Raw genomic sequence first — 19289 nt, forward strand, 5'->3', positions numbered from 1 at the left:
ATTGCCTGATTAGTATTTTCTTCGCTGCTTTACAGTCGACTTAAAAGTGCCTAAGACCCTAGCGAAATCCTCTTGTCTTCTAGGTTTCTGCTTCATTTCGTCTTCTGCAAAAACCCCCCATTGAAAATTTCTAACTTGCATTTCCTTTCCTCCCTTTTACTTTTCAGATCGCACCAAATTTAAGGTTCTATTTCTAGATCTGCTTCCTTTCTTTGGAATCTCTATTTACATTGTTGCGCTAATTCAACGGATTTGATTTTACAGGGAGGGAAATGGACCCAGATTCAGTTAAATCAACTTTGTCTAACCTAGCTTTTGGTAATGTTATGGCAGCGGCAGCTCGCGATTATCAGAAGGTTTTGTTTCTGAAACTGGGGTTTTATCTCTTTGCATTGCCAAGTAGATTTGATGTTTGCTTGCTTGCAAGATATGTTGGAACTCTCTTCTAATTTAAGCGTTCGGTTCTTTTTGTGGATTTGTATCGGTTCTATTGATTAATTGTAGTAGATAGTGGGTCTGCAAGAATTAAATACTTCAAAAGTACCAACTTTGGATTAACGAAAGGGGACGTCTTAGTGATTTTCTGAGTTGGATTCTTTGTGTGGTTCATAAAGATCATTATGGTAGAAATGATCTTGCTGACCCGTTAGGAAGGGAAAATTTTTAATCCATTAGAATTTGAGCCACAAAATTTGCTTGTTTACCCAAGTATGAGTGTAGCAGTAAGTTGTTTCACTTTCATGATTCATTATGGTCTCTTTTAACTTCACAATCACATCATGATGTTGCAGGACTTGATTGCTCAAGGGAAAGCGCAGCCATCAAGTTCTATCAACCAAGAGGTTGACTTAGATGAGTTGATGGATGTAAGTTTGATGTTGCATCTATGTTATTTCTGCATTTCCGTGCAATTGTTATTATCATTATTATTATTTAATATAAATTGTATGGCATTTGATGTAGGATCCTGAGCTGGAAAAACTGCACGCGGACAGGATTGCAGCGCTCAAGGTAATAAGTTCAATATTCCTTGATATATAATAACATTCATGGTTGTTTCTGGTGTTATCTTTCTGAATTGTTAAAGTATTTACCATAGGATTTATTTGAATAGAAAGAAGTTGAGAAACGAGAAGCCCTGAAGAAGCAAGGACATGGAGAGTACAGGGAGATAAGTGAGGGTGATTTCTTGGGTGAAGTCACTGGCAGTGAGAAAGTTATTTGCCACTTCTACCATAGGGAGTTCTATCGGTGCAAGTATAGCTTTTACTTTAAATTATCTCTCTCATGCATGTGTTTGCACACTTGAACTTTTGCACTTTTTTCTCTCACAAATCTCATGACCTTGTTGATCCATTATTCTAGAATAATGGATAAGCATTTGAAGTCTCTTGCACCAAGGCATCTCAATACCAAGTTCATCAAGCTGGACGCAGAGGTCACCGCTTGTTTTTTCATCCTTTATTCTGGCTGCTTAACCTACATTTTGGTTTTAGTTATTCAAATGTATGATTTTGCAAATGTCTGTTTATGTTGTTCTGACAACTGTAAACGAACTGCAGAATGCACCCTTCTTTGTTACCAAGCTTGGTGTCAAAACTTTGCCCTGTGTCATACTGTTCAGGTCTGGCAATCTTCATCAGTTATATTCTATAGCAGCTCATCTTGGTTAATACTTTAAAATTCCAACTCTTTATTTTTTTTTTTAAATGCCCCAATTACTGGTGGTGAATAGAAAGGTTGAAACCTTACGTGATTAACATTCATGATTATAGAGTTCGCCAGTCTGCTTATATACTAAGCAACGAGGACAAGTAAATGTGCCCTTGTAATAGGCCACATCTAATGAATAACTAGCTGAGACCACATCTGATAGGCCTCAAGCTCCAGCATGTTTTGGCCTATACTGGGATTTTGGATCAATATCAAATTTAGACATGTCCATTGTTTGAAAAGAATTTATTATGATGGAATTTCCAGTTTTTGTCTAGGATATTCAGATTTTGTATTACTATTAAATTTAGAAATTAAAATTGTATATCAAATATTGTTACGAGGATTTTCCAATTCTTGCTTTAGGAAAGGGATTGCAATTGATAGGCTGATTGGATTTCAAGATTTGGGAGGAAAAGATGATTTCACCACAAAATCGCTCGAGATTCTTCTGATAAAGAAAGGTAATTTATGCATTTTATTGAGCAGTTTATACTTCTCTACATGGAAAAGTTTCTGAACCGCAATCTTACAGGTATAATTAGTGAGAAAAAAGATAATGAAGATGATGAAGAGGATGATTATCCTGAAAGCAGAGACAGGACAGTGAGAGCATCTGCGTGTCCCGATTCTGATTCTGATTGAATAAACCCTGTAAAAGAACCTGCAAGAGTTATGCCTTGTTTTCATCTTTCGTTTTTTTTTTTTCAGAGGATATTAAATGTGTGATTGTATCATTGTTTTACTTGTTATATTACGCTTGTTACCCTCCAGAAAAAATATTCCTCAGATCAAAATTAGCAAGGCTAGTATTTAATCGTCTGGACACTGATACTGGTTTGATCCTTCATCCTGACCAAATCTTTCAATAAATCTCTCAGTCATTTCAGTATAAAAAGATATACTTAATTCCAGTGCTTCTGATAATACAATAAACTTTACTATGGTAAAAAAAAAAAACATTCGAAAATGTCATTGAATTTAGCTTTTTAACCCATGAGTTTCCTTTTTACTTATCATTTGAGTTGACTGGGATGCATGTATTAATTTATTAAAAGTACGAGAATCAAATAGCTGTTTTTTCAAAATAAAGAAACTAATATGAATTATGGGTGTGATTAAGAAAATTAAATTTCCAAGAAATTAGATTAATGAAATTTAAATAATTTTTTTACTTCATAACAAAATTTTCATTTGTTACTTGTTTGATGAATATAATGATGATAAATTTTATATAAATGTAAAATCCTTATCTGTTAAATCATTATCATTTTCTGTAAAAAAAATATTAGATAAAATTGGAACTTTTTCTCCTTACGGATCAGTGGAAATAAAAAGCTGATAGTTACAAGAGGATGTTAAATATGAATTAATCGGAAAGGCATAAAAAAGAAAGAAATATGGTTTCTATTAGTTAATTATTTATTTCCCGGCAAGAGCAAATGAAACCGTTATACTATTGTAGGGTCAGTTAGGAATTGGAATGAACGGAGTGGAGTGACTCTTCAGGAAACAGCTATGGCTAAAAACAGCTGAAATCGAAATCGAGACTTGGTCAAGAAGACCATAAATTATCCATTCCTTCCGATTACGCGCCTCAATCTTTTTTTCCCATCACTATTTGTATTGTCTCTCCAGCTTTCCCGTACCCTAGCGGAGTTACTCTTTCTCTCTCCTTCTCCTCTTCCCAATCTTTCATTCTTATTATCTTTGATTCTGATTTTGTGGGTTGTCCTCATTTTTTCGTCAGCTGCATTGTGCATTTGCAGGCATTGGGCTAAGGGCTCTAGTTGTGGCGTCCTGGCGTGAGTGCTTTGATTTTGCAGCACTTTTTCTTTGTCATCCGTTAAAAACCCACAAAAAGAAAAGGTTTCTATACTTCCAACCAGATGGCGACTGTCTCTGGTCCTGTATCCCCCTCATCAGGTTTTCTTTTCTTTGTTCTTCATTTATCTGTGCTTTTGTGTTCCATTTTGATACATGGGTTGTTTTATTTGTTTATTTTGGCTATGCAGCGCCTAAGATGGAGCCTCTTGGGGATGAGAAACAGGCAAGGATTGAGTCCTTGCGAAAGAAAGCCATCAATGCCTCCAACAAATTTAGGAATTCAATGACCAGAAAGGGTAGGAGAAGTAGCAAAGTAATGTCCATTGAAATTGAGGATGTCCATATCGCAGAGGAGTTGGAGGTGGTTGATGCTTTCCGCCAAATACTTGTATCGGAGGATCTCCTACCTGCATCGCATGATGATTATCATACGATGCTAAGGTTTATTTTCTTGTTTCTTTTTTTTTTTCCCCTTTGTCGTTCTGTTTCAGTGGTTTATTCTTGATCTAGCTTATTAGCCTATGAACTTATTATCTTCTGAATACTATAGGTTTTTGAAGGCAAGGAAATTTGATATTGACAAAACAAAGCAAATGTGGTCTGATATGCTCCAGTGGAGGAAGGAATTTGGTGCCGACACTGTTATGCAGGTACTGACATTAAAAACGGATAGTTTTGAATTTGGATTTCTGTCATTTGCTTGATTTTACTTCTACTAGTATAGTATTGATTTTTATTTCCCCAATTTGGCCCAAATTATAACATGCCCTCTCTAAAGTAGTTTCTTTTAATCTTTTTATTTCTTTATTTATTTCCCCCTTGAAGGACTTTGAATTCAATGAAATCAATGAAGTCGTACAATATTATCCCCAAGGGCATCATGGCGTTGATAAGGATGGAAGACCTGTATATATTGAAAGAATAGGTCAAGTAGATTCAACTAAGCTTTTGCAAGTTACAACAATGGACCGTTATCTCAAATACCATGTTCAGGAGTTTGAGAGAACTTTTGCTGTTAAGTTGCCAGCTTGTTCAATCGGAGCAAAGAAGCACATTGATCAAAGTACAACCATCTTGGATGTTCAAGGAGTGGTATGTGGAACTATAAAAATGATGTCAGTTTATTAAATAATGGCTACAACCTTTTTACGCAAAAAAAAGAAAAGAAAAGAAAAGTCTATACCCTCACATCGAATTGTAAATACTATGAATCTTTCAAATGACCTTTTATAGTGTCAGCACTATGCAAATGATAAATAAGTACTAGAAATTTCTTTAGGTTTCATGAACATGGGCTTCCTTTTTCCTCCATTTATCACCACCGTATAAATATTTAATGTTAATTTTTAAATTAATACACAGGGCCTCAAAAGTTTTAACAAAGCAGCAAGAGATCTTATCACTTGCCTTCAGAAGATTGATGGAGACAACTATCCTGAGGTACTAACTCTATTTGTTGTCTTACTGTAAGGCCAGAAATCCTGGTTTCTTTCTCTCTGTTTCTGTTTTTGCAGTTATGAAATAATTGTGATGTTTCCAAGTGATTCCAATTGCTGCCTTCTTTAGACCTTGAATCGCATGTTCATCATTAATGCTGGTTCTGGATTTAGAATGCTGTGGAACACTATTAAGTCTTTCCTTGATCCTAAGACTACGGCGAAAATCAATGTAAGTGTATTTCTTCTTACTGTAGTATTAGGATTTTGTCTGGGTCAAACAACTAATTGGAAAGAATCTGTATCAACCAGGTGCTTGGCAATAAATATCAAAGCAAGTTACTTGAGATTATTGATGCCAGGTAATGTCCAATATCTTTGTCATGTTACTTTGTTGTCCTTCTCATGATTGTAAACCTATTTTTTCCAAGTTATAAGCCTTTCATTTCAATCCCCACATATGACCCATTTTTCTTCCTCCCTTGTCTGTCCAAATATATTTATGTTTGTTATTTTCCTTTCTCCTCTCCTTTCTTTGTCGACTTGCCTTTGTACTAGTGAGTTGCCAGAGTTTTTGGGAGGTACCTGCACTTGTGCTGATCAAGGAGGCTGCATGCGTTCTGATAAGGGCCCTTGGAAAGACCCAGAGATACTGAAGGTAATCTACAATTATTATGATAATTTTTATCCTTTCATTAGATTGTGATTGATTCTCTTTTAATTTATTCTTGAATTGTCTTATTTGTTTCATCACCTTGCAGATGGTTCAAAATGGTGATCATAAATGTAAAAAGACAAGTCGATCTCAAATTCCCGAGGGGAAGACAAATTCTGAGGAGAAGACAATTTCTGAGGATCAGACAGTGTGCTCAAAGGTCTAACATCCCATTCTCTCCCAGCTTCTCCAAGTGATAGGATGCTTATCTATCTCTCTAAATTCTTGTCCTTCTTTAATGGCTTTTTCCACTTCTTGATAACCACCTAGCTTACTTCATATGTAATGTGCCCAGGGAAATGACACTTTGGTGGTGCAGTCAGCTCCCATCGTTCCAATTGACCAGTTAGACTATGCGCAAGTGGCTCCTCTGATTGCACAAGTAAGTTTAGCAGTTGTTCTGGCGATCTTGTCAACGGCCAAAATTATGTAACTTCTTAATTCCTGATTCAGTTACTTGGTATGGCCAAAAAATTGCTCATACCAATTAAATAGTTATTTTTAACTTTGCTGGCTTTAAATAATCTGAAAGGCTTGAAACAAATGAAATAGATTTAGTAGTATGATGACTCATCCAAGTTGAATAAATAGTGTTGCAAACAAAAAATGAACTTCGCCCAAAATTTTCTGCTTTTCATTTAAAATCTTTTATTCCGTTTTGGTGCATGAGAGATTATATATCATTTGGTAACTATGATTCTCATCAATTTTGGAACTTGCTATTGTTTAGAAAAATAATGAAGTCACATGCACTTTTACTGTGTTTGGGTGCGCATATTCATTCATTCTTATTATCTGTGCATGTTATAGTGGTAAAAGGCTGTATAGAAACTGTTTGGCAGTTTGGCCCCTGAAAGCTCTTCAAAAATTTTGAATTGACTAATTCTTGTTTCTCTATATACTCTATGTTCCCTATCCTACAATGTGGAGCATCAGTTCTAATGACTTTTTTAATTTTCACATTTTATTTTTTACTGAATTTACAATATCCAGGTTTCTTCAAAGTTTGATACCTATGGTCCTATAATTGAGAAGACTATGGATATGACTTGGAAAAATTTGCCACAAGATGATAAGTTTGCTATTTCTAAAGGTATATTGCCCACTTATTTAATTGCATGCATAATTTTTCAAGTCGCTGTTTGGCTTGTGTTTTACCTTTTTCTCTTTAGTAACATCACTCGGAAGTTTTTCATTAGTGGTTGCATTGCACGAGAACTAGAGCGACTGTCACTTTTCTGAGATTACATCTGATGATTCCTTTCAAGGATTTTCTAGAAAGGAAGAATATTGGGCATGCTTTTTAATTTAGTTTGATGACTTTCACTATGACAGACTCTCTGGAATATGCATCATGACAATAATGAGAAAAACAACTTCTGAGAGCAGAAGAAGTATCAGGGTCCTTGTATATTGGAGGCCATTGCTTTTCAGTTGATAAAGTAATATGATAATTGCTGAAAAATATTATTTGTTTTTAAGAAATCATGATGTGGAAAAGTTTTTCTTAATTTCAAAACATTTAAGCGTCATAACTGAGTTCATGCATGTATAACCAAGTTCATGCATGTCCACCAACATTAACCCTTTGTTTGATATGATTTATTTTTTAAAAAAAGAATTCAAATGAATTCTTGTAAAATTATGCAAGAATTCTATATCTTTTAAAATGAATTTTTTTTTTGAAGTTAAAAAGAATAGATTTTTTCATTTCAAACAAGAGAATTGTTAGAAAAGAAGGGTAAAGGAATCTTGATTATTAAACCTTCATACAAGATAAAATCAGTCTTTCCTTTTCCTCTCTAGATAATAATATACTCCAAGTTTCTGTAACTTCCAGCAGCAGCAGAATGTTACACCAAGTATGATGGTTGCAAGGTTCCTGAAGGGATGGGTTCTCCAATTTTTACTGGTGTTATGGCTTTTGTTATGGGCATTGTCACCATGATTAAAGTATCACGCAACATGCCTAAGAAGATGACCAATGCCACCTTCTACTCTGGTCCTGTATGCTCTGGTGAGACAAAGGTTAAAGACCGCAGCTCAAATGAATATTCTATCTCTAGGGCAGATTACATGACTGTCATCAAACGCATGGCTGAATTGGAAGAGAGAGTGAAGGTTCTGAGCATGAAACCTGTTATGACACCTGAGAAGGAGGAGATGTTGAATGCTGCTTTAAGCCGGGTTGACACCTTGGAGCAAGAGCTTATGGGAACCAAGAAGGTACTTGTTCTTTCCATGAGTTTCTTACTTGTCGAAGTGACGCAAACTTGGAATATTTGATACTAGCGTAACATTTAACTTGCTATCTGCAAAAAAAAAAAAAAAAAGGAAGAAAAAGAAGAAAAAAAGCCATTATTACCTCTTGTTTTTGCTCAGAAGGGAAACACTACCACCTATATTTCTTTCTGGTGCAACAGTTATCCTTTTTTTTTTTCATTGCCTTCCTTTGACCTTGATAATATATTAATAACAGTAGAGGTCCTTGTGCTCATTTTGGGAATGGGGAAAATTTTCACGATGAAATTTTGCAAGGCATAAGTAGTTTGACAAAGAATTCTTCTAAAAGTTCTAGCAGCTACTTTGGACCTATATAATTTTTCAAGAAGCACCTACTTTACAATTTCTTTTTTATGTTTTTATTTATATTCATGTCCTCTTTGCTAGTCCACTTAAAACGAACCATCGGTTAATTAAGGATATTGGAAGAATAGGAGTTTCAATTCATCTAAAAAGATATTTTGCCTCATATTCTCTGTTTAAATGTTTGTATCATACCTTGCTAATGAATTAACGCTCTCACAAATTTGAAGGTGAATGTAAAAGTATTTATTTTTTCTTTCATCTGATATTGCGCCCTTGTCATCATTAACACATAGAACTATCAAACTGAAAAACATGAGTAGGACTTGAGGAGTTCTGATTTCCTCCAATTTCACTTCCTTGTTCAGGCTCTGGAGGACTCTCTTGCGAGACAAGATGAGCTCGTGGCTTATATTGAGAAGAAAAAGAAGAAGAAGAAGCTGGTATGTAGAATTCAAACATCATAAAATTGCTTAAAATTTGTGTTCATTGGCACTGGAACTTAAAGTAGTATCTCATTTGCAATTTCTTTGGCTTGTGATGCAGTTCACCTGGTGAACGAAGAACACTAATTTCTTGGAGTTGCAAAGAGAACTGTTGATGAGCTGATTTTCTGTTTTCCAGTCTTGTCTAAGTTTTCTTGTACAAAATAGAAACCAAAGATTTTGTTCGGAAGTATGATTTCCTTCCTTTTTAGATTTATCTGCAACAATTAAATGCTCGCATTTTACAGATGTATTCCAATTCTCAATACAAATGATTGAGCATCTATTAACAGATTTATAAATTTTTCTCTTAAGCCCAAACAGGAAACTCTTAAGCATTGGCACAGTTATCACCGGCATGACACAGAAGATCAGCGACCAGTCAGAAACAAAAATTATAAAAGCAACAATATTTTCCTAAGAAAATGGGTAACACACTAGAAAATTAAATTCTCTAATGCAGAACCTTCCTCCCCTACAAGCTTAATCCTAGCTATTAATAATGATGAGGTCAAGAACTTTCATAATTTCAGCATTATTTTTTTCTTACATACAATTTTCTTGTTCATCCAAATTTAAATTCCAGCACTGTAACCATTGAAGAATGAGACACAAGATAAGGGTACAAGGCGTAACCCTCTATTTACAAGATCTCTCTTTGGTTGTCGCTTCCCATCTTCTTCGCTCGAACTCTGTCGATAACAATAAGTTGATAATGTCTAAAACAATTTCTTTCATTAGGAAGAAAATGGTTGCTAATGATGAATAAAACAAAGCCCATATATAAGCATCAAAGACAAAGACTTGAAAAAATATGGGAGGAAGAATTTCTTACCGCTTGCATTTTTCTAGTTGGGTTGCTGTTGGATGACCTCATGTAAGGTACACTCAATGTCTGTTCCAACAAACGAGGAGTAATTAACGACATTAACTGTTAAGGACAAAGATAGTCCTGGATCACTAAGAGCGTAAAGGGATCATGCACATAAACCCTAAACCCCATGATCTCAATCCTTAACATCATTTCTGAATAGATCATTATATATGAGGCACTTGAATAAGGATGCGAAATTATCAAATAGTTATTATTCCTTGATGAAATAACTATATAAACTTCATGAATTTAATTATGCCTCAAATAAAGCCCAGATATATAAGAAAACAATTATTTTATGTAAATCAAGTATGATTATTTGATTTTCATTCACTTCTACCACAAACGTTAGTACGAGTGCTAGCCTATACTAATTATAAGAATAATGCTGTGTTTGGTAGAACATAATATAAATTAAAATTTTTATTAAAATTTAAAAGGAAATTTGATTACGGCTTGTCAAAATTAACACTGGTGCATTTATATATATATATATTCATTCCATTTCCTAAATAAGACTGAAATTTAGGATGTTATATGATCATCACCTGCACTTGGTCATGAAGAAATTGGATATAGCCAATTGCTTCTGTCAATACAGAAGCAGTATCTGTCTGCAAGTTACGAGGTAATAAAAAGAGAAGGTTAAAGACACAAGTGTATGGACATATTTATATTATAATTTCATCTCTTTATCACATAATTAAGTATTAATTTAATTGGAGTACCTTGCCATAAGGTGCCACTAACCTTTGAAGATTTGCAATCCTCTCTCTTAGATTCTCCTTCCTAACCTATAGTAAAAAACCCATCTCCAAACTAGTTATATTTATATATATATATATATATAGCTACTACTTGAGTGTCATCATGACGAGTATTGCTTAAGATTATCACCTTCAATGGGGGGCATGAGGATCTTGATGGTGGATCATGCTTCTTTTTAGTTTCCACAAAACTGCTACTTCTCTTTTTTCTCTGAACTGCATCTTCAAAGTCTGAGGCCTTCAAAGTTTCAATTTATAAGTCATGAAAAAAAAAAAAAAACACTGAGATGGTAAAGGTGCTATATGTATATAATTAAAAGACCAAGCTTCATCTTGCTAAAATTATCAATAACTTGACTAAATGGGTAATCAAATGGAAGATGAAGTAAGAATACCCACTTTGTTTGAGCTACTTGCAGGACTTTCTTTGATTAGTTCTCCCATGAAATGATCAACACTACTATTTTGTGAAGCCTTCTGCTTTCTGGAAATAGCGCTGGCAGCATCAGATTTAGGGGTTAAAAGATCCACAGCTTGCAAGTTCAAGTCTAAATCCGAGTTTGAAATATTTATACTTGGTAGAAAATGGCTGAAGTAGTTAGATCTGCTAGAAGCAGACGATGAGCTTTCCAGAATACTTGTACAGTCTTGAACATTATTATTACAGTAGTTTAGCTCTAATCCAGCTGAAAGCTGTAGTTCCGTGACATGGTCAGCAGAAGAGAAGTTGCTGCAGAGCCACTGATTTTCATCATGATGATGATCAAGCTTATACATTGTTGACACAGAATGAGATTCCAGTATATTATCAGTACAAGGACTGGAAACGATTTCGCTCAGCCTAGGGAATGAATCTGTCATCTCTTCTTTGATCTTCGAAAGTAGCAACTCATCCGCAGATTGTTGGGTGAAGCAGCGGGGCGCAGCAGTTGCACAGAAACTCATGGAGCCTGCAGGATATAAGGAACCTCTATACGGTTGCCAAGACTCCCTTCATGAATTTGGATTAATTAATATGGACGTAAACATTTCCTCAGATATATTTCAACCATGATAATATATATATATATAGATATTAAAATAACAAGAGATTATCACTCCATAGTTCTTAGTTTTGCATGGAAACTGAAACTAAACGATTGGAGTAGCAGTACTTACAAAAAGATGTCAGGGTTCATATTGTTGTTGCTTGAAGCCTTATACTCTGGTTGAAACAATAAAGAAGAATAATAACCTCCATATTGTTCCTGGAGATGGTGCTGGGGATGGAGATTTTCAGGCTCCATAATTTTATTTTTTTTAGGAAGAAGACAACAACTTTCTTACAACTTCGACAATCCCAGATATGATAATGAATTTGTTTGATGAAATATACCCACAAAACTAATGATCTTGCCTCTTTCCTCTCTAGTTAGCTACTGATCGCATATCCTCATCGTTTCAGCTTAATAACGTAGCTGCCTTTTTCAGAGATAGAAAAAGAAAAAGAAGAAGAAGAAAAGCCTTATACTCTGAAGTTGTATGTACGTCTGTATTTTGACGAGCAAGTATAATATTTTCTTAGACTACCATTAAATAACATTTTAAAAATTTGAGTTTCATCAATTGCATAAAAAGAATATATACAAAAATATATATAATTTATTAATTATAAAAATTATATTTTTTTATAAAAAATAACACATTTAAATCATTTCATGTACTTTACATGTTCACAATAATTGATTCTTTTAAATTTAATTTTTATTTTCATAAATTTTAATTATTTCACATTAATTCAATTTTATTAGAAAAAATTAAAAAAATCAAATTAAATAATAATATATTATTTTTTATTATATGGAGAGATAAGTAGCAATTAAGAAAATTAAGCTTTATTTTATAAAAATAATTAAGAAAAAGAAACACGATACCTAATAAATTATACACCAGAGACACACTAGTAGTAGTAATTGAGTTTGGGTTTTAGCTTTATGTTTTGGGAAATTAATTAAATTAATATTAGGGTTTGTACAATTATAATATATGAAAAATTCGTCCCAACTTGCAAGAAAACATTCAGCTGGAATTTTAAATCCTGAATGAGAAACTTTTTGCCCTTGTTTGATTGCCCACTTCCACAGGTAGGCAACAATTGGGATCCACGTTGGATGCATTATGCTTTGGAAATTATTCATAATAATTAATTAAACTCTTATTATATTCGCAATAAAATTAAAGAAACTCAAAATCAAAACAATAAAAATTTCTTTCCTTGAGAATTTAGGATCTATTTACTTTGTAGACTCCAATTCTACGAAAAATAAAAAATAATTTAAAAAATGCATCCTTAATTTAATAATATAAAATATTTTGTAGTTTAAAAATTCTTAATACATATTTTTAACGTTATAATTAAAAATTTTATTATATTATACTCTTAAAATTTGCTAGTAGGTTTTCTTCATTTTTTATACTAATATATTAAATTGGTAATATTAAATTGGAAAGAAATGTAAAAGATGTTTGAGAATAAGACAAGGCGTGCGATTCTAAAGAATATATTCTTTCTTTTTACCATACACGTCATCAACTGGGGTGGGGACCATGCTCTTTTTCTTTTAAATTTCACTACTTTATAAAAAAGATGGCTCGATTCATATCAAAAAAATCGAAATTGATCCTGAGTTCAATTTAACTTAACCGTGCGGTTCGATTTTCAATTTAACATTAATAAATGAATTTTAATTCATTAATATTAAAATAATATTCAAAGACGGAAAAATCTTAAATTCAAAATTTTATATCATCCGCTCGACGGCACATAAGTAAAATTCAAATAACTTGAGATCTTTCCCAGTGATGATTCTCAACTAATAGAAACTTATTTGATTTTTTTAATAAATTGCTGTGTATAAATTAATTTGCATTTAATAAAACAAATTATGGAAAATTATTTTTAATAATATTTAATTAACTATCACCAAAATAATTATTATCTATTAAAATATATAGAATTTCCGAAATGAACTATCTCTGTTACTGAAAATATGAGAGGCGATTAGTATAGTATAACCAACATGAAAAATTACATAATTTCATATTCAATTTTATATAGTTTTCAGTTTTCTTCATGATATTGTTGCAGGAAATAATTCATAATACATGTTAATTATAATATTTAAATAATTAATATCATGCATACGGATGATTTAGTATAATCTTTAAAATAATATTTATAATTTAACTGCATTTCTAAATTTATAAACAAATTAAATAATAAAATTATTTAGTAACTTCTTATAATTAGATGATTATGATTAAAATTAATTATAAAAATTTATCAACTGTGGCTGTAGTTTAGTGGTGAGAATTTCACGTTGTGGCCGTGAAGACCTGGGCTCGAATCCCAGCAGCCACATTCTTTACATTCTATTTTTTCTTTTTCTAATTAATTTCATGTTGATCTCTCTATCTGTTTATATTACTTTTGCGATTTCAAGACACCAAGAAGCTTAATGGGTATGAAATTAACAAGTTTCAAGTCTCCTCTCAATATCACCAGACTCGTATTCGAAATATTAATCGAGAACTGAAACGATGCTAACAACACTAGAATGATAATTCTAAATGGCACGTCGTCCATGGATGATTCCACAATGTGCCCGACTTTCTTATTTAAGCATTGATTTTAACAGGTGGGCTGCAATGAAGTGAAGCTGAAACAGGTTTGCCCTTTCAGTGAAAAATCATAATACAACTCTTCCAAATCTACATTTACTTCAAGGTTTTCTTTTTTTTGGGAACAAAAATGAAGAAAAACATGCAATCTTAAAAAATTCTAAAACTATATTGCATATTGCCTGCGGAAGAAATGCCTGTCTTTCTCAGATAATTACACATCCTTAACGTTGAAAAACAGTTGCATCTTTCTACTAGCAATCATGTCCCAGGATGCGGTCTATTTTGGTTGCTGTAATTCCCAAATCTTCTGGAGACCCCAGCATCCTATGAGGTGTCCCACACCTGCAAATTTTAGTACAACTATCTCAGTACCTACTGCATAATTCCACATGCCAGATATATCTTTGAAATTAAAACCATTCACACCAGGGTTTGTGCACTCACTTCCAGTTTGCCCTTTGAACCCCCCACAGCGAGCAAGAAAGGGCTGTCCTCTGAGAAGGAAATTGAAAAGACCGCTCCCTAAGAGCATTCAGGACATAGTGTGAGAATCCAACTCGAGAATTTCTAAAACAAGTTGGACAAAGAAGATAAAATCACATACTGCTTTAGGATTCCTCGATGCTACACATGATGGTTGGTTGTTTGACAAATCCCAAAGTTTTACCTGCACAAAATAAGCAGCAGCATTAAGAACTGCATGAAGCTTTTATAAATTTGCCAGCTACATGGAGGCTTGGAAAAGCAAACATAAAGCTACCATTTTATCCGTAGATCCAGTTGCAAGAAGCTGTCAAAATAACACAAGGGCAGAGTTAATAATTTAATAATACATAAAATTATGTTCAACTTCAATACTGAGACACCTACACCAGGCACAGAAGGATTATAGGAGACCGTGCAAACAGCACTGTCATGTGCATGGAGAATAAAACTTGGCTTTGAATCGGATGATGAATCAGACTTGACAGCCCGGATATCAAAACCTTGGACAGTACCATCTTCAAGACTCACCTAGAAGAATAGTTGAATTTCTGTAAGTTTATTTTAGTGCGTGAACAATCAAAAACTAATTGTCTCCATTGCAAACTTGTAGGGCATACCCTGGCTCGCTTTGCTTAGTGCTTACATAAACAACAGGAACTCAAGCCTGCAGAATGACAACCCTAAATGAAAGGAAAAAAACGCACCACAAATGAATGATTGCTATGGGGATCCCATGCCAAGCTTTCAACGTCAGCTGTGACTGACCACTTAAAACCAGGATGTGTAGGAATCCTCCCATCCTTCTGCAATGAATAAGAGTATTGCAATTAAAACAGAGTTATCTTCAAAGCAAACAATACAGCATAAAGTCTCCAATAACATCACTTCAAAAGAAAAAAAAAATCTCATTTCTGAGTTCTAGCAACAACCTACTTGCGAAAGTAAACACAATCTTTTATTACCATGACTACTGAATGATCAAAAGATCCACTTAGAAGAACTTGAGGCTCATGGTGATTCCATGCAACTGCTTGAACCTGCAAGGAATAGCATGAAGAAGAATTTGTAACCCACATCTGAAAAAACTGAATCAAAGTAGCCAGAAGTTTGTCCATACAATAAAATTGATTAATTATCTCAGGAAAGAAGCCATCAGGATACATTCCAAAAATGCCCACTTTTACTATTGCGTCTCTCCATTATATTGGAAGATGCAACGTTCATATGTTGGCTACAGGAAGAAGGTCAATTTTCTTTTTACACCTCATGCTCATTGTTTAACAATGTTTGAACTTCAAAAACATGACATAGTGGTTGCACGTTCAATTCCACAATGATATGCTGGCTTGTGATGGCTGCACATCTCACAACTTATAGATGCAAGCATCAATTCTGTACTTAAGCTCGGAAATATGATGGGTGTTATAATTTCTCAATGAATACAAGCAGCATAAGGGAAACAAATGATCTGGCAAAGGAGAAATTGATAACTCCAACAGAAAACCAAAATAACATACAACATAAAAAAAGTTTTCCCTACCTTGTCTGTATGATGCTCCAAGGTAATATCACACTTCCCAGTAGCCACATCCCAAATTTTGACTTGTCTGTCAGCGCTAGCACTGGCAATGATATTCCTGCATTTGTTTCTTTTTCTCATTAGCTACCAGGGATGTGAATCACAATTATCATTCCAGAGAAGCAACAATAGAACTAGAAAGTACGGGAAAGGTTTGTTATTCAACAAACCTGAATTGTTTGTTCCAAGCAAGGCCAAGTACAGAATCGGTGTGACTGCCTTCTTTGTAGTTGGTTATTGTCTAATCCAAAAAGATGCAGAATTAGTAAAAGAAGCAAAGTAGAATACAAGAGGGGTGTCTTCATCAGTCCATAATTCAATGACCATTTATCAACGTCATTTACACAGCAAGAGATGGAATGACAGTATCAGCAAATGCTTGAATTCAAACAATACCAATGATGGCACTGCTTCAAGTGTGCACACCAAGTGATTTGCACAAAACAATCACTTAAATTGAGCAGAAACTAACTGAACAAGGGCCAATAGAAATATGAAGCAATATTTGACCATTGGCATGATCTTTACTGTTGGAATATGCAAATAAGAATTGAATCAACAGCCCTACTGCAGCAACTATTTTACCACTTGACAAGTTGAATACCTTAATTAAGCAGTAACTTGATAAATGATTTCTTTAAGGACAAACCATTTAACCAAAATTATAAACAAGTATAAAAGAAGTCACTTAACATTATCACAAAGGTCTTAATCCTCGTTACAAGCTATCTTGTTCTGAAAATTGATGTCCAAGTTGACTAAGCATAAGACAAGATAAATTGACAATTTACAAGCATCCAATTCAATAAAAAAAAGTAATATTCATGAATATTCAGTATATCCATAAGCAGAAATTACAAATATAAAATCTTATTCCAATACAAAATTGATTTTCTTTTGGTGAATAATTGTTAAAATTAGCTCATGGATCTCTACTATACTTAAGTGGATGATCAAGAACCCCAAATAGAGTTCATTATCTACCCCATTGAAAGCATTATGAAATTTTACCATGAAAACAGGATTCACGTGGAAAAGAAGTTGAGCAAAATACAAGGTGAGGCAGAACATAAAACAAAGTAGCATATGTGATATTTACAATATCTTGTACGTTTTTGCAATATTTAACCTAGATAATTCAAATAACATGATTAAGATTACCTTATTTCCTTTATTCTTCTTCTTCTTCTTCTCAACAACGCCTCCTAAAACAACAGATGGCTGCACTTCATCAACCTGAGAAAAGGAAGCTGTAAGAGACTCCACAACAATATATCCATTAAAGACTTGCTAAACCTTTAGTTTCATGAAATTCAAACACATTATCCACATACAATGTTGAGGTCCCATATTTCAATTTGAGGGTCCATTGAACCCACAGCTATAAAGTTTCCTGAGAGCACACAAATCATATATCAGTAGGACAATCACTAAAAACATAAGTAATGTATGATACAAACAGAAATTCAGCCATTTTTTATTTAAAACAAATAAAAATATAAATTCCTAAGGCAGGAACACAACAAATATGTTTGAGTGCTATATGACAAGTGTGCAAGTTATCTTACCTTTTTCTTCTTCTTTAAGTGGACAATCAAGCCAAGCTGTACAAAGGGGGAAAGCTGACAGGACAATATCATGGTGAACATACATGTTTGACTCACAGCCATCTGATTCCTCGAGTATCCAAACCTGCTCATACATGATGAGTAGTTGATCAGAGAGGGGGAGAGAGATGATATAGAGAGATGAGATTCAACTACAAGTTACATGCCTCAAGGTGACTGAATTCATCCTCATTACGTGCACAAACTATGACAGCGTCCTGTGGTTTAATGGTCATGTCCTCAAGCTCTTCAGAATCATCGTCATCCTGAAAAACACTTGTCCTACCATCAGAACCAAAGATTAAGAAAATCTAGTCAAAACATGAGAAAGCAGTCAAACTTACATCCTGATCCTTTAGATAGGGGTCCATATCATTGCTTGGGTAGTAAAGGTCTCCAAGTCCTGTGCTGAATAGCTCAATGCCTAAGATTCACAGATGCACTTTTAGTTGTATAACCATTATGATGTTAGTCTGTAAGATTCACTAATATCCATATATTTAAAGATAATATAAATATGAACATTGATCAATCCCAAGCACCAACTAGACCAACATAGTGAACAGTAGAAGAGAAAGAGAAGCAGATACATCCCCAATATACCTTCATCCTCATCATCATAACGTTCCATGTCAAGTTCCTTGAGGCCATCAGCTATATCATCAAATTTGGTGGCTGAATTGTTGTTTTTTTGGGTTCTACCAAGAGCATCTGCTACAGCTAATGCATGGGTTACTTTGGAAGTATCAACATCCATATCTTCATCATCTTCCTCACTGCCACCATCTCCACTGCATACACCAAAAACATGCATTTACAAACCTTATTACATTGACATACTCACTTAAAAACAATTAAACAAAGACAGAACAAAGTAAAATAAATAACGAAGTGAAGGAATTACCATCTTTCTAAAGCACCCGCCTCTATCATCTGTTCAATTTCCTCCTTAGAAGGTGGGTCAGCCACTGCTGGCACAGACTTGGAAACCCCTTTCGGAATCCATGAAACCGCTGCTATCATTCTTACAAAACTAAATCGAAGCGGGAGATTTTTTTAACAATAATCTAATTGGTAGATGGAGGAGATTTATTGTGGTTTGAACAAAAGAGTACCGACCTCCAATCTTTAAAACATCTTCAGCTAAAACCCTAAACCTGGGGATGCACACCTGCTAGTATCTTTCTTGGAGACTATATTTGATAGGTTGGAATTATATTTTAAGGCATGTTGTACAGCTATTTTGAAACTAATTTTTAGTAATGTGTAAATAATATTATGAAAAAATATTTCTTAGTTGCTAATTATTAATAAAATATTTATTTGTTATTAAAATAACAAAATTATGTTCTATTTGGCATTGGTTTGAAGTTATTTATTGAGGAAATTATTATTTTTTAATTTAAAAAATATTAAAAATTACATTTAATCATACAAACAATAAGATAATAAATTCACTTTTTCTAAATTTTTCTTAACAAGGATACTTTGTAATATATATATTTGTTCCTTCGAATATAGATGCCCATTGCTTTGAGTAAAAAAAAAAAA

At 33.7% G+C, this 19289-nt stretch overlaps 4 protein-coding genes and 1 non-coding gene across 8 annotated transcripts; 3 read left to right on the plus strand and 2 right to left on the minus strand.

Annotated features, from left to right (window-relative positions):
• On the plus strand, positions 1–2541 carry LOC110601551 (thioredoxin domain-containing protein PLP3B). 2 transcript variants are annotated; one of them, XM_021738726.2, is made up of 9 exons: positions 5–184; positions 265–356; positions 792–866; positions 964–1011; positions 1115–1257; positions 1366–1438; positions 1563–1624; positions 2080–2177; positions 2249–2541. In XM_021738726.2, the coding sequence occupies exons 2-9, from the start codon at positions 273–275 to the stop codon at positions 2356–2358; spliced, it is 693 nt and encodes a 230-aa protein (XP_021594418.1). In that variant the 5' UTR covers positions 5–184; positions 265–272; the 3' UTR covers positions 2359–2541. The 2 variants fall into 2 exon arrangements, with proteins under 2 accessions (XP_021594423.1, XP_021594418.1); XM_021738731.2 differs by lacking the exons at positions 1366–1438; positions 1563–1624 and having other exon boundaries at positions 1–184.
• A 538-nt stretch (positions 2542–3079) lies between these two features.
• Positions 3080–9064, plus strand: LOC110601529 (phosphatidylinositol/phosphatidylcholine transfer protein SFH12). 2 transcript variants are annotated; one of them, XM_021738701.2, is made up of 14 exons: positions 3080–3639; positions 3729–3981; positions 4091–4190; positions 4366–4632; positions 4903–4980; positions 5107–5208; positions 5289–5338; positions 5535–5634; positions 5738–5851; positions 5987–6073; positions 6685–6784; positions 7535–7917; positions 8646–8720; positions 8824–9064. In XM_021738701.2, the coding sequence occupies exons 1-14, from the start codon at positions 3603–3605 to the stop codon at positions 8833–8835; spliced, it is 1758 nt and encodes a 585-aa protein (XP_021594393.1). In that variant the 5' UTR covers positions 3080–3602; the 3' UTR covers positions 8836–9064. The 2 variants fall into 2 exon arrangements, with proteins under 2 accessions (XP_021594393.1, XP_021594389.1); XM_021738697.2 differs by having other exon boundaries at positions 3085–3639; positions 7532–7917.
• A 71-nt stretch (positions 9065–9135) lies between these two features.
• On the minus strand, positions 9136–11937 carry LOC110601541 (transcription factor bHLH110). The gene is made up of 7 exons (XM_021738714.2): positions 11562–11937; positions 10803–11394; positions 10534–10641; positions 10365–10430; positions 10185–10250; positions 9598–9657; positions 9136–9454 (listed from the first exon to the last, which is right to left on the minus strand). The coding sequence occupies exons 1-7, from the start codon at positions 11687–11689 to the stop codon at positions 9338–9340; spliced, it is 1137 nt and encodes a 378-aa protein (XP_021594406.1). The 5' UTR covers positions 11690–11937; the 3' UTR covers positions 9136–9337.
• A 1794-nt stretch (positions 11938–13731) lies between these two features.
• Positions 13732–13803, plus strand: TRNAH-GUG. The gene has a single exon. It is a non-coding gene; the product is annotated as a tRNA-His (tRNA).
• A 293-nt stretch (positions 13804–14096) lies between these two features.
• On the minus strand, positions 14097–18962 carry LOC110601791 (uncharacterized WD repeat-containing protein C17D11.16). 2 transcript variants are annotated; one of them, XM_021739114.2, is made up of 17 exons: positions 18858–18962; positions 18643–18771; positions 18342–18529; positions 18083–18162; positions 17906–18004; positions 17700–17823; positions 17466–17524; positions 17293–17367; positions 16302–16372; positions 16093–16189; positions 15515–15589; positions 15257–15355; positions 14937–15080; positions 14827–14856; positions 14671–14733; positions 14511–14588; positions 14097–14408 (listed from the first exon to the last, which is right to left on the minus strand). In XM_021739114.2, exons 2-17 carry the CDS (start codon positions 18759–18761, stop codon positions 14391–14393), a joined length of 1419 nt encoding a protein of 472 aa, XP_021594806.1. In that variant the 5' UTR covers positions 18762–18771; positions 18858–18962; the 3' UTR covers positions 14097–14390. The 2 variants fall into 2 exon arrangements, with proteins under 2 accessions (XP_021594806.1, XP_021594798.1); XM_021739106.2 differs by having other exon boundaries at positions 18643–18941.
• Between the last annotated feature and the right edge of the window lie 327 nt (positions 18963–19289).

Source organism: Manihot esculenta, chromosome 1, assembly GCF_001659605.2.
Source record: "Manihot esculenta cultivar AM560-2 chromosome 1, M.esculenta_v8, whole genome shotgun sequence".
Classification (NCBI taxonomy): domain Eukaryota; kingdom Viridiplantae; phylum Streptophyta; class Magnoliopsida; order Malpighiales; family Euphorbiaceae; genus Manihot; species Manihot esculenta.